The following is a 14321-nucleotide window of genomic DNA, read 5'->3' on the forward strand; positions in this document are numbered from 1 at the left end:
CGTACGTGCGTACATGCGTACGTGTGTCTGTGTGTGTGTGTGTGTGTGTGTGTGTGTTTCTGCGTGCGTGCGTGTGTTTCTGTGTGTGTTTCTGTGTGTGTTTCTGTGTGTGTGTCTGTGTGTGTTTCTGTGTGTGTTTCTGTGTGTGTTTCTGTGTGTGTGTCTGTGTCCCAGGACAAGGAGGTGAGAGCGGTGTTCCTCAGGCTGTTCTCTCAGCTCTTCCAGGGCTACAGGTCGTGTCTGCAGCTCATACGGATCCACTCTGAACCTGTGATTCACTTCCACAAGGTAAGACGTCAGCGGCACTTCAATGTTCTGCCAACCCGCGGGGCCGGTACCACCACACACTCAGTGTGTCTCAATAACGACAACGGATCACGCGCACACACACACATACACGCACGCACGCTCACACACACACACACACACACACACACACACAGCACATACATACACACATAAGCACGCACACACACGCACGCACGCAAGACGTCAGCGCACAAATGCACGCACTCACGCACGCACACACACACACACACAGCACATACACACACACACACACGCATGCACGCACACACACACACACATCTGTGCATGTTGTCCCTGTTGCCCATAGTTTCTTTATTCAAACAATCTTCTTTCTTTCAATGTGGTAGAAGGGTAGAAGGCTATAGATTACTCTATCGGCGCAGTCATAAAACACTGTTATGCCTTCTGCAAAAGAATGTTAGGACCCAGGCCAGGAACCTGAGGCATTATCCTTTAAGAGCTGTCAGATGAATCTGTTTGGAGGTGTTTTGTTTGAGTGTGTTTCTTTTTGTTTGATGTGCTTTAGTTGAGCACCCGGGTCCGGGGCGACGCTTATCTGTGTGTTTGTGTTAAGTGTCGCTCGCCGTAGCCATAGCGAGCCATGAGCCGTGAGCCATATGAAATATATCTTCTTCTTTTTTTTCTTTTTTTTCTTTGCGCCCCGGGGAGGGGGGGGTGGGTGGGGGGGACGGAGGGGGTTGTATTTGTTTGTGTCTGTGGCGTTGCTTTGGCAACCGCTCGGCACGTCCTTGTGTCAGAGTACCCCACATGGATCAGATTATGGGTCAGGAATCCAGCCACCCATCGACACGATAGAAAACCCTGTTGCATGTTTCACTTAGAGGCAAAGAACAAAACAAGTTCCCCCCCCCCCCATTTTTATCTGCTTTCACTAATGAGTACAGGAGAGGAGTGTATGACGTGACTTTGCATGTTTCATTTTCAGTCGTATTTTAACTCCCTTTGGTTTGGTCTGAGCAACGGTTCCACATTGTGGATGTGGAAACACAAATTCCTCAATTATGTTGTGAAAGTCATAAATTGGTTTATACAGTGTCTTTAATGCTTTCTATTTGTCTGTCGTCGTCCCCCCCCCCCCCCACGCGCTGCAGGCTGCCTTCCTGGGCCAGCGAGGCCTGATCGAGAACGATTTCCTGACCAAGGTCCTAGACGGCATGGCCTTCGCTGGCTTTGTGTCCGAGAGAGGGCCCCCTTACAGAGCCTGCGATCTCTTTGATGAGGTATTGGGATCGAGACAAGCTACTCTGTTGTGTTCTGAAACTACTCGCTTCCTACTTGTTGGAACTACTCCTTCGTTTACTGAATGGGCATCGTCAACCAACCTGTCAAATGCGTTTCCGCCCCCCCCAATTTATTTGTTTATGTGCCGATTGATCTGATCCTTGTTTCGGAATTGTGACTTATTGTGTTTATTCCCCTGGTTCTCTAGCTGGTGGCCTTTGATGTGGAGCGGTTTAAGGAGGAGGAGGCCAGCCCTGCCAAGCTGCAGAAGCACATGAGGGAGCTCTCTGAGCAGCTGTACAAGAATGTGAGTGTCCTGCAGTCTCTGGGTCTCCTAGGGAGGTAGACTAGTCTCTGGTCTCTAGGGAGGTGGACTAGTCTGGTCTCTAGGGAGGTGGACTAGTCTGGTCTCTAGGGAGGTGGACTAGTCTGGTCTCTAGGGAGGTGGACTAGTCTGGTCTCTAGGGAGGTGGACTAGTCTGGTCTCTAGGGAGGTGGACTAGTCTGGTCTCTAGGGAGGTGGACTAGTCTGGTCTCTAGGGAAGTGGACTAGTCTGGTCTCTAGGGAGGTGGACTAGTCTGGTCTCTAGGGAGGTGGACTAGTCTGGTCTCTAGGGAGGTGGACTAGTCTGGTCTCTAGGGAGGTGGACTAGTCTGGTCTCTAGGGAGGTGGACTAGTCTCTGGTCTCTAGGGAGGTGGACTAGTCTGGTCTCTAGGGAGGTGGACTAGTCTGGTCTCTAGGGAGGTGGACTAGTCTGGTCTCTAGGGAGGTGGACTAGTCTCTGGTCTCTAGGGAAGTGGACTAGTCTGGTCTCTAGGGAGGTGGACTAGTCTGGTCTCTAGGGAGGTGGACTAGTCTGGTCTCTAGGGAGGTGGACTAGTCTGGTCTCTAGGGAGGTGTATTAGAGACCTAGACTAGACCTCCTAGTTAGTGTAACTGTATAGTCTATGTATAGTCTATGACTCGTTTTTTGTCCGGGTCCACCCCCGCAGGAGAACCCCAACCCCCACATGGCGTTCCAGAAGGTTCCGCGGCCGTCCGAGGGCTCCCACTTGCGGGTGCACCAGGTGCCCTTCCCCCTGCTGGACGAGGAGAGGGTGGAGGGGCTGCTCCAGGAGGGGCTGGCCAAGCACCACCCCGCCCCCAACGCCAGCGCCAACCCCCGGCCCGAGAGGAAGTGCGTGGTGCCTGCCGGACCACCCGTAGGTACGTGGACCACACACATCTCCGTAACCACACTATATAACACACACACACCTGTGTTACTATCATGGTTCGGTAAGGAAATAGTACTGGAATACCACTTCAATACCCTCTCCACCCCCCCTCCAACCCCCCCACCCCTGGTCCAGAGTCCATCATGGGGAAGACAGGCTCGGTGTTCAACAGCGCCCGGAGGCTGGAGGTGGTCCGTGCCTGCATCTCCGTCATCTTCGACAACAAGATCATGGAGACGGAGAAGGTGGGTGTAACACACTCGGGGGAGAGTGTCAGAGTCAAATACACAGAATACTAAACTTTGTAACCAGGAGACTGAGACTTATCAAATTATTAAGAGTATTTATTTAGTTATTGCAAGAAGGAGCGATTGTCAGAGAGAGAGAGAGAGAGAGAGAGAGAGAGAGAGAGAGAGAGAGAGAGAGAGAGAGAGAGAGAGAGAGAGAGAGAGAGAGAAGAGAGAGAGAGAGAGAGAGAGAGAGAGAGAGAGAGAGAGAGAGAGAGAGAGAGAGAGAGAGAGAGAGAGAGAGAGAGAGAGAGAGAGAGAGAGAGAGAGAGAGAGAGAGAGAGAGAGAGAGAGACCTTCTTCAACCTAATAGCTCCCAGCTTGGAGCCGTAAAACACACACATACACCTACACACACACACACCGATTAGAGACCACAGGTAATGAAACCCCTGACCAGCCCCAGCCCCATAATCTCCTCGTTATCATCAGATTTTTTTTTTTTATTGTTTTAACATGGAGGTTAATGGCAGAGCTGCAGCTTGTGTTTGTCTCCCCTGGGGGGGTTCCCTTTCAGCATCCATAAATCCACCTCAACTACCCTTCTACTGCAGATACACTACCCCTGTGTTCAGAGCAGGGCCCATATGCACACTGTGTGTGTGTGTGTGTGTGTGTGTGTGTGGGTGGGTGGGTGGGTGGGTGTGTGTGTGTGTGTGTGTGTGTGTTTTTGCGTGTGTCTGTCTGTCTCTTGTGTGCCGTGTGCCATGTGTCTGTAATAGGACAGTAACCAGCTCCTTTATGCACACACACACACACACACACACTGTCTTTACCAGGCTGGTTATATAAGCAGTGTGGCTGAGAGCACGCCTCTCTGTGGCCCCCCCCTGGGTCTATAAACTCCATCCTCCATCTCCACACGACCCCACGTGAAACCCATTACCCGGCGGGACCAGACCCAGACACACCAGCTCTCCACAGCTCTGGTCCACCATTAGTATGAAATATGCCCTGATGATGCTTTGTCCTCTGGAGGTCTCAGTGGTTCACTGGCTGGTCCAGGTAGTGACTGATACTGTACCTGTTTCCATGGGGCCCTCCAGAGAGAGCTGCAGGCTTCGGTTACGTGGGCTGCGGGGGGGGGGGGTTGGGGAGGAGGGGAAGGGGGGGTTGGGGAGGAGGGGAAGGGGTGGGGGTGGGGGATGAGGGGCATGGGTTTAGTCTGGACATATGGGACTCTTTTTTGGGGCGGATATGTGGTTCAGGAAAGCTGGTGTCAGATGAGACTCGAGGGCCATAGGTTTTTTTTTCCTCGTAAAGTATTTGTTGCTAGTATTTGAATATCTTTCTCCTCCCCCTCTGTCTCTCTCTCTGTCCCTCTCTCTCTCTTCCTTTCTTCCCCTCTTTCTCCATCCCTCTCTCTCTTCTCTCTCTCTCCCTCTCTCTCTCTCTCTCTCTCCATCCCTCTCTCTCTCACCCCCTCTCTCCATCCATCTCTCTCTCTCCCCCCCTCTCTCCATCCTTCTCTCTCCTCCCCCCCTCTCTCCCCCTCTCTCTCTCTCGATCCCTCTCTCTCTCCCCCTCTCTCTCTCTCTCTCTCTCTCTCTCTCTCTCGATCCCTCACTCTCTTCATCCCTCTCTCTCTCTCAATCCCTCGCTCTCTCCATCTCTCTCTCTCCCCCCTCTCCATCCCTCTCTCTCTCTCTCACTCTCTCTCCATCCCTCTCTCTCTCTCACCCACTCTCTCCATCCCTCTCTCTCTCTCCATCCCTCTCTCTCTCTCCCCCCCTCTCTCCATCCCCCTCTCTCTCTCCCCCCCTCTCTCCATCCCTCTCTCTCTCACCCCCTCTCTCCATCCATCTCTCTCTCTCACCCCCTCTCTCCACCCATTCCTCTCTCTCCCCCCCTCTCTCCATCCCTCTCTCTCTCACCCCGCTCTCTCCATCCCTCTCTCTCTCTCGATCCATCGCTCTCTCCATCCCTCTCTCTCTCCCCCCATCTCTCCATCCCTCTCTCTCCCCCCCTCTCTCCATCCTTCCTTCTCTCTCCCCCCCTCTCCATCCCTCTCTCTCTCTCCCCCCCTCTCTCTCAATCCCTCTCTCTCTCAACCCCTCTCTCCATCCCTCCCTCTCTCTCTCCCCCCCTCTCCATCCCTCTCTATCTCTCTCCCTCCCCCTCCCCCAGTCTCTGCCGGCAGCTCTGAGGGCCCTGAAGGGCAAGGCGGCCCGCCAGTGTCTGACAGAGGAGCTGAGTCTGCATGTCCAGCAGAACCGGGCCATCCTGGACCACCAGCAGTTCGACTACGTGATCCGCATGATGAACTGCGCCCTCCAGGTGGGTGACGACACACTGACCCCCCCCCCCACACACACACACACACACACACACACGGACCTCCCCTCTTCTTCTGTCTCCTCGTCCTTTTTTTTAATGTTTGATTTTATTTGATTCACTCTCTCTTGTCATGTTACACTGCAAAAAAGCTCTCATAAACCTAATGATCTGCCAACAGGACAATTTCATTAAAAAAAAGAAAGCATATATCGCCTTGATTTAAGATATATCATCTTAGATTGACTTTTGGCGTCTTTGTGTAGACTGCAGGCAGCTAGAAGAAGAACGTTTTTTTCTTCATGATTCTTCCTCCTGTTTGGCTTCATGTACAAGAGGTTGACAGGCTGTCACAGTGAGTGTGAGTGCCCCCCTACGTCTTGTTGAAAGGGGATCTGCAGCTGAACAGTACCTGGTTGATGCGACATACCTGGTTGATGCTCCATACCTGGTTGATGCTTGGTACCTGGTTGATGCTCCGTACCTGGTTGATGCCCCGTACCTGGTGCAGTCAGGCCTAGGGTTGCAGGGCTCGACATTAACTGTGTTTTACTTGTCCGGAGCAAGTAAAACTTTCGCCGGGTTTGTTAGCGCGAGCACGACGACGCTGCTCGATTTTTACCTGTGTGCAGGAAAAACAACAGACGGCGCAGGCGCGAGACCAGACTAGATGATCGTGAGTGAATATATTATCAAAGCGTACAGGTGATCGACAGGCGAGTACGCTTTGATAATATCTTCACTCACGATCATCTAGTCTGGTCTCGCGCCTGCGCCGTCTGTTGTTCTTCCTGCACACAGGTAAAAATATCCGGGGTCTAGCAGCGTCGTCGTGCTCGCGCAAACAAACCCGGCGAAAGTTTTACTTGCTCCGGACAAGTAAAACGGCGTTAATGTCGAACCCTGGGTTGCACCAGCACTCTGGTCGTTCGTCAGAAGCTGTCTTAGGGATGTATTTCCCGCCGTCTCTTTGTCGTGTGCAGCCTGTGAAGTGGCACCGTGCCGTAAATCAGGCAGCATGGTGGAGTGGAGCAGAGGAATAGTCTCAGAGCCAAGCAGAGGGGGGGGGGGGGCGGTTTAGAGTCAGGGTCTCAGATCTGGGGTCTCAACCTCCCCAAATTCTCCCATGTTACCCTTCTCCCACACCCTTCAATGGCTTCCGATAGCAGCTCGCATCAGATTCAAATCCCTGGTGCTCGCCTACCGGGAGCCAAAGGGAACAGCCCCTTCCTACCTGCAAGCTATGTTCACCCCCCCCCCAAAACACCAGCCTGCTCACTCCGCTCTTCCACCTCTGCTGGCCGACTGGTACCGCCTCTACGAGCTTCCCACTGCTGTCAGTACTGGGGAATGACTCCCCATCTTCCACCGTAGACTGAAGATCGCCATCTCTTCAGGCTACATCCTGTACAGTTTCAAAAAGGAGATTCTTCCTTCTTCTAGCACTGCGACTGCCGATGGCCCGTGGCCTGAACATGGATTACTTTTTCCTGCCGTGACTGGTGGATAGATGGTTCACTTACTTAGTCTGCTAAATGATGTCTGCTAAATGTGAATGTTTCAGAGTAGAGTAGAGGGGGGGTCTCAGAGTAGAGGTGGGGTCTCAGAGGGGGGTTCTCAGAGTAGAGGGGAGGTCTCAGAGTAGAGCAGAGGGGGGGTCTCAGAGTAGAGCAGAGGGGGGTCTCAGAGGGGGGTTCTCAGAGTAGAGCAGAGGGGGGGTCTCAGAGTGGAGTAGAGGGGGGGTCTCAGAGTAGAGCAGAGGGGGGGTCTCAGTGTAGAGCAGAGGGGGGGTCTCAGAGTAGAGCAGAGGGGGGGTCTCAGTGTGGAGTAGAGGGGGGGTCTCAGAGTAGAGCAGAGGGGGGTCTCAGAGGGGGGTCTCAGAGTAGAGGGGGGGTCTCAGAGTGGAGTAGAGGGGGGTCTCAGAGTAGAGCAGAGGGGGGGTCTCAGAGTAGAGCAGAGGGGGGGGTCTCAGAGGGGGGTTCTCAGAGTAGAGCAGAGGGGGGGTCTCAGTGTAGAGCAGAGGGGGGGTCTCAGAGTAGAGCAGAGGGGGGGTCTCAGAGTGGAGTAGAGGGGGGGTCTCAGAGTAGAGCAGAGGGGGGGTCTCAGTGTGGAGTAGAGGGGGGGTCTCAGAGTAGAGCAGAGGGGGGGGTCTCAGTGTAGAGTAGAGGGGGGGTCTCAGAGTAGAGCAGAGGGGGGTCTCAGAGTAGAGCAGAGGGGGGGTCTCAGAGTGGAGTAGAGGGGGGTCTCAGAGTAGAGCAGAGGGGGGGTCTCAGTGTGGAGTAGAGGGGGGGTCTCAGAGTAGAGCAGAGGGGGGGTCTCAGTGTAGAGTAGAGGGGGGGTCTCAGAGTAGAGCAGAGGGGGGGTCTCAGAGTAGAGCAGAGGGGGGGTCTCAGAGTAGAGCAGAGGGGGGGTCTCAGAGTAGAGTAGAGGGGGGGTCTCAGAGTGGAGTAGAGGGGGGGTCTCAGAGTAGAGCAGAGGGGGGGTCTCAGAGTAGAGCAGAGGGGGGGTCTCAGAGTAGAGCAGAGGGGGGGTCTCAGAGTAGAGCAGAGGGGGGGTCTCAGAGTGGAGTAGAGGGGGGGTCTCAGAGTAGAGCAGAGGGGGGGTCTCAGAGTAGAGCAGAGGGGGGGTCTCAGTGTAGAGCAGAGGGGGGGTCTCAGTGTAGAGCAGAGGGGGGGTCTCAGTGTAGAGCAGAGGGGGGGTCTCAGAGTAGAGCAGAGGGGGGGTCTCAGAGTGGAGTAGAGGGGGGGTCTCAGAGTAGAGCAGAGGGGGGGTCTCAGAGTAGAGCAGAGGGGGGGTCTCAGTGTAGAGCAGAGGGGGGGTCTCAGTGTAGAGCAGAGGGGGGGTCTCAGTGTAGAGCAGAGGGGGGGTCTCAGAGTAGAGCAGAGGGGGGGTCTCAGAGTAGAGCAGAGGGGGGGTCTCAGTGTGGAGTAGAGGGGGGGTCTCAGAGTAGAGCAGAGGGGGGGTCTCAGAGTAGAGCAGAGGGGGGGTCTCAGTGTAGAGCAGAGGGGGGGTCTCAGTGTAGAGCAGAGGGGGGGTCTCAGTGTAGAGCAGAGGGGGGGTCTCAGAGTAGAGCAGAGGGGGGGTCTCAGTGTAGAGCAGAGGGGGGGTCTCAGAGTGGAGTAGAGGGGGGGTCTCAGAGTGGAGTAGAGGGGGGGTCTCAGAGTAGAGCAGAGGGGGGGTCTCAGAGTGGAGTAGAGGGGGGGTCTCAGAGTAGAGCAGAGGGGGGGTCTCAGAGGGTGGGTCTCAGAGTAGAGCAGAGCTGGGGGCTCAGAGCTGGGGTGCCAGAGTGGGGGTCTCAGTGGTAGTTCCTCAGGTTTTTACAGACCCCCCCCCCCACCCGAGGTTTAATGATTCTGAGCTGCGTTCACAGAGAGCGAGTTTTATGGAGTTACTCGGGATTCCGTGCATTCCTCCGGCCAAACGACGGAGGCCAGCAGCCCAATGAACCCCCCCCAACATCTGCTGAGTGTAGCGTAGCGTAGCCTAGCATGGCGGGGGTCGCTACGGGAGACACGTGGAGGTCACTCCTCTCCACACACGTGTCCTTCCGCCCTCCGCCAAGCTAACTAGGTCAGGAACAACAAACCCCCCAGGAGTCGGAGAAAGGTGGAAAACGGTCCCTCTCCTCTTATCACCTGACGCCCCTCCTACAGGTACATCACCTGACCTCTCCTACAGGTTTATCACCTGATGGGGGGGTCCTCAGGTTTTACAGCCTCGACCCCCCCCTCCCTGATCCCGACCCCCCTCCCCTGCCCCCCCCCCTCCCTTGCCCCCCGCTGCCAGGCCCGGTTTAATGAGCCGAGAGCATTCACAGAGAACGAGTTTTATGGAGTTACTCGAGGATTCCGCGCATTCTTTTCTGGCCAAAACGACGGAGGCCAGTCCCAATTAATCCCACCATCTGTCGAGTGTCGCCCACCGCCTCTACCGCTCTACTCGCCTACTCGCCGGCTTAACTAGGTCAGGGACGGATCCCCAGCTGGATGGGAAGAAAGGAAGACTAGGGGGTAAATGTATACGATGGAGTTCTGTATACGCTTGTTCTCCTCTCTGGGACATGGTTCTCTAGGAAAAGCCAGGACAAGGCCATCATCCTGGTCATTGGTACTGCACACACACGCACGTGGCTTTCCATCTCGATGCGGACCACAGGGGTCCCCAGTGTGTAGGGTTAGATGTCACTGGGACCTTTCATTCTTAAGGTAGCCCCCAGGACTTGGAGCCGGCCGGTGCTGATCCGACAGTAGTGTCCCTGGGGAAAGGGAGAGTGGGTCGGAAGTGACACTGGCTGGACCTGGGGACCGGCGGGCCTAGGGTGTCAGAACCACAGATTAACTGCAGTTCTTTGTCTTTGCCGGAGTGTCTCCTGTGAATACGGGACTGTTCTGGAATGCGACAGAACCGTGTAGAAACGCAGGCCTGCTAGACGACTGTTATTATCGGATCTCTCACACTCGCAAGTGAGTCTGTCACATTGTTTTTCCCTCGGATTGGAAATGGGATCCTGATGTGGTGCGTGTACGTGTGTACGTGTGTGTACGTGTGTGTACGTGTGTGTGTGTGTGTGTGTGTGTGTGTGTGTGTGTGTGTGCGCATTTTCTCTAGGAACAGACAGCGTGGTATTCGCTGATAAAGTATTTATTATGTCTCGTGAGCTTTTTTCCCGCGGTGACGTCGCTCCGGGAATACCGAATCCCCTTTCTCGCTATAAAGGGGCGATTAGGTGATGCATGCAAGACCTCTCCAATATGGTCCCCATCACTGTCGATTATCCTGGATGACAAGCAGAACACGTGCGAGTGTGAGTATGAGTGTGAGTGTGATAGTGCAGAGAGGCAGGACAGCCGGAGGCGGAGGTGTGTGTTTTACAAGGAGGTGGTGGGACTTGGTCCAGGCATCTCTCTCTCTCTCTCTCTCTCTCTCTCTCTCTCTCTCTCTCTCTCTCTCTCTCTCTCTCTCTCTCTCTCTCTCTCTCCTCTCCCCTGTGGAGGTCAGGGGTCACTTGGCAGGATCTTCTACGGTACAGCATGGAGTGTGTCAGGGAGGAGAGGAGAGGGGGCGACAGAGTTAGAGGAGGTGGATGACCACAAGTCCACCATCTCATCCCTCTAGTATTTTGGTCCTGTCTCAGTATGTCTCTCTATGGGGTCCTTTAACAGTGTGCAGGTACACCCCCCCCCCTCCTCTAATGTTGTCCAAACCTCCAGGGTGGCTCATTTCATCAGACATTCCTGGCCTATTTTCGTAGAATCTCTTTCGCTGTCTCTTCGCCCGTGACAAAACAAGCAACGGCTTTCACGCAGGGAGCCGGCTCGGTGTTTACAATAGCGCACGCTCGGATTCGCCGAGAAAGATTAGATAAAACATAGCATGCATATCTTGATAATTTCATTTAAGCTTTGACCGCGTTACATGTTATTTCTCCGCTTGTGTTTTTCACTAAGGCAACAGGCTCTCTGGAAAGGTTCTCTCCATGTTCTGGGTTTGGTCCGGGTTCCATATCCTAGCATGGGGCCGAGCTCCATGGGTTTGTCTCGGCTGACCTGTAAACGGGAATTAAAAATAGCAGATTGCCTCGGCAGTAATAACTCTCATATTCCTCCTTTACCCCTCTCTCTTTCACCGCCCTGCCCTGTTAGACACCCCTCTGAGACATCACACCGCTGTGATGGAAGTGTGTAGTCTGTGTTTGTGTGTTTGTGTAGTGTGTGTGTGTGTGTGTAGTGTGTGTACTGTGTGTGTGTGTGTGTGTGTGTGTGTGTGTGTGTGTGTGTGTGCGTGCGTGTGTGCATGTGTGTGCGTGTGTGCGTGTGCGTGTGCGTGTGTGTGTGTGTGTAGTGTGTACTGTGTAGTGTGTGTGTGAGTGTGAGTGTGAGTGTGTGTGTGTGTGTGTGTGAGTGTGAGTGTAGTGTGTAGTGTGTGTGTGTGTATGACTTATGCTGTTTGCAATGCAGCAGGCTCCTCGCTCCACTATGACAGCATGATGCCTCATTAGACAGCCACGCATGCCTGCCCATCTCACATTCCTAATGATGTCATCATCATGGGACCAATCACAAGTTAATGGTCCACATGTAAAAGTCAACTATCAGTTGTTGGGCTGGAGGAGTGTGTTTCAGCGCGTTTCTGCAGTGTGTTAGCGTGCTGGCGTGAGGCGTGAGCACTTACAGGGGAGATGTTTGCAGGGGGGCGCAGGGAGCCGTACGGCCCTCCCAAAACAACGGGCTCTGCCTGTCCTGTACATTAGGGCAGAGGTGAGGGGATTTGAAGCACATGGTAGTAAAAGAAACTAAAAAATCTGCTTTGGTTTTCTCTGTACAGTATGAAAGCACAGTGGAGCTCCTTTGTGTAGAAATTCCTAGATCTTGAACCAAAAAAAACCGCTTTGGTAAACAAGTCGGAGTGCATGTCATCCCCCTGACACACGTCCTGTTGTGACAGTGTTTCGGGGGTGACGGGGCTGGTCCGAGAGCTGCTTTTTCCCGCTCTCTTTTATTCACTGGAAGGGGTTTGTTGACATTGTCTTTATTCGGTGTAGTATTTGAGCTATTCAAAGCAAACATTTACAGAACTCTCATTCTTAGTCAGTGGGTTTTGTTTCAGTGACACGGATGCTGATGGCCCGTAGGTTTGCGGGGGGGGGGGGGGGGGGGGGGGGGAGGAATGCAACCTGATTTGCTACATCAAGAAGAAGAAGAAGCAGCAGACAGACAAAAACATAGTCATTGTGGCTTCCTGTCATCTCCTGCCTCAACCCCCGAGGCACACACACACACACACACACACACACACACACACACACACACACACTTTTACACAACCTCTTTGAAGAGCAAATGAGCTTTGACCAAAAACACTTCAGCGCTGTGCATTCCTCTGGTGCCTGCTGTTGCTTAGTCTATGGCCCGGAGCGCTACAGCTAAGCGGTTACAGTAACGACGCTAACACAACAACATGTTGGAGTGGACATCGTTCGTTACTATATCAGTCCTGGCTCACACGTATCTGTTTACTTATCTGGGTTAACCTTTGTTTTTGTTGTTGTTGTTTTTGCAACTTTTGAAGTCTTATCTCTGTGACACACACTTGCAACACATATGCAACCTTGGCATCCCAACCATGTCCTGTCAGAGAGGATTATGGGCCCTTCGCCATTCTGCTCTCTTACGACGGCCGCGGGCCCCCTTGATGGCACTCACAAAACGTGACCAGAATGTCGGCCATCTTCCACGTGTGCTGCTGTGGGGGGTTAGGGGGGGAGGGAGCACTGCAAAAAGTCAGCTCTCAAAAACAAGAAGAAAAAGCAATAAAATGGGGGAAATATGAAGCTAAATTATCTGCCAACAGAACAGGAACATTTCACTTGCCAAGAGTTTCTTAAAAAAAATCTTACAGACTAAAAACACGCATATTTTGCCTTGATTTAAGATATATCATCTTAGATTTACTTTTTGCAGTGTGGTGTGGGGGGGGGAAGTTGGAGGGCTTGTAGATCCAATGCATGATCCAGTGCTTGTAGATCCAATGCAAAGTTCTTGATGGGTGATGCTGATGCCTAGTGATACTGCGCTGGCCAATAGACTGCTTTAGAATGGTGGACACACACCCCCGTTGGTTGGTTGGTTCTACCCAGGCCCAAAGGGTAGCAGTGTACCCACAGATCTACACACACACACACACACACACACACACACACACACACACACACACACACACACACACTGGGATAGCAGCCTTGGGATGGGAGGTTGCACTCAAACACTGTTTCCCTAGGAGGTCAACCATGGTGACCAGGTAAACATCACAGGACAGAGAGAGAGAGACAAAGGGAGAGACACAGAAAGATACAGAGAGAGACCGAGACAGAGAACATTCCAGAACACAAATGGCGATTCGATTTCATGCTATTTACATGTCGTTTTCATCCTCGTGTCAGTGCGTGAGATGACTCTGTGATGTCCACACAGTCCTGTGCGTGTGCGTGTGGGTGTGGGTGTGGTGTGTGTGTGTGTGTGTGTGTGTGTGTGTGTGTGTGTGTGTGTGTGTCTGTGTGTCTGTGTGTCTGTGCGCACGTTCTCCTGAGTCACTCCGATTGACTCAGGGCCTGTGCTCACTTCATTCAGTTCCTGTTGCACTGTAGATTTTTTGACCCGAGACCACTGTATCCTATCCACGTAAATACCACAGTAAATACCTCAGCAGCCTCATAAAAGAACCTCTCTCTACCTTCCCCAGCCCCCCCACTCTGCTGCTGCATATGTCACAGAGTAAGACCTTTCCTGGAAAGCAGCACTCCACAAAGTCTGGAAGTGTGTGGAATGGGCAGGAAGCTGCCCTCTACATACTTCCTGTAAAAGAGGGGGGGGGGGTGAAATATGCAGGGTCTTTGTTTGGTGTGTATACGTGTCCATCAGGGGGAATAACATCATGAGTCACTAACGACCCCCCCCCCGCCTAGAGAAAGAGAGAGAGAGAGGTGAGGAGAGAGATGGAGGGAAGGTTGAAGGGATATGAGGGGGGCCCCCCTGTCTACTCCAAACGGCGTCCACCCCCCCACACACACTCCATCCACATACACCCCCCCCCCCCCCGCCAGCGTGCACTCTTGCACGGTCACGTATGCGCCGGGGTGACTCCTCCACGGCGACTGGTTGTGTCCTGAGTCAGAGGCATTTCCTCTTGTCTTTAGGTCAACATGCATACGTGCCACTGATAGGACAGGAAAGAAGCAGTATGGCCTCCTATTGGCAACTCTACACACACACACACACAGGCTCTTCTTTCAATCATTTCTCTTCATGGTCGTTTAGATTCTTCTTCTTTTCGCCCCATCGGCCTCGTCGAGGAGTGAAGAAGCGCCGTCAATCATTCTCTGACCTGAGCAGCTGTCATGTGAGAAGATACCCTGCCTCCTCCTCCCCTGGTCACCAGATACCCTGCCTCCTCCTCCCCTGGTCACCCTGCCTCCTCCTCCCCTGGTCACCCTG

The 14321-nt window shown here is 53.5% G+C and overlaps 1 protein-coding gene across 1 annotated transcript in view; it reads left to right on the forward strand.

The window, feature by feature from the left end:
• Positions 1-14321, forward strand: part of sbf2 (SET binding factor 2) — a gene marked incomplete at its 5' end in the record, with an annotated part of 140242 nt that overhangs the window by 69173 nt on the left and 56748 nt on the right. Inside the window, 6 exons of the mRNA XM_080526261.1 lie at positions 175-288; positions 1422-1550; positions 1760-1858; positions 2546-2759; positions 2906-3015; positions 5185-5334. Coding sequence (XP_080382387.1) covers positions 175-288; positions 1422-1550; positions 1760-1858; positions 2546-2759; positions 2906-3015; positions 5185-5334 — 816 coding nt within the window. The remainder of the gene's footprint in view (positions 1-174; positions 289-1421; positions 1551-1759; positions 1859-2545; positions 2760-2905; positions 3016-5184; positions 5335-14321) is intronic.

This window comes from Nansenia antarctica, assembly GCF_963989245.1.
Source record: "Nansenia antarctica genome assembly, chromosome: 1".
Classification (NCBI taxonomy): Eukaryota; Metazoa; Chordata; class Actinopteri; order Argentiniformes; family Microstomatidae; genus Nansenia; species Nansenia antarctica.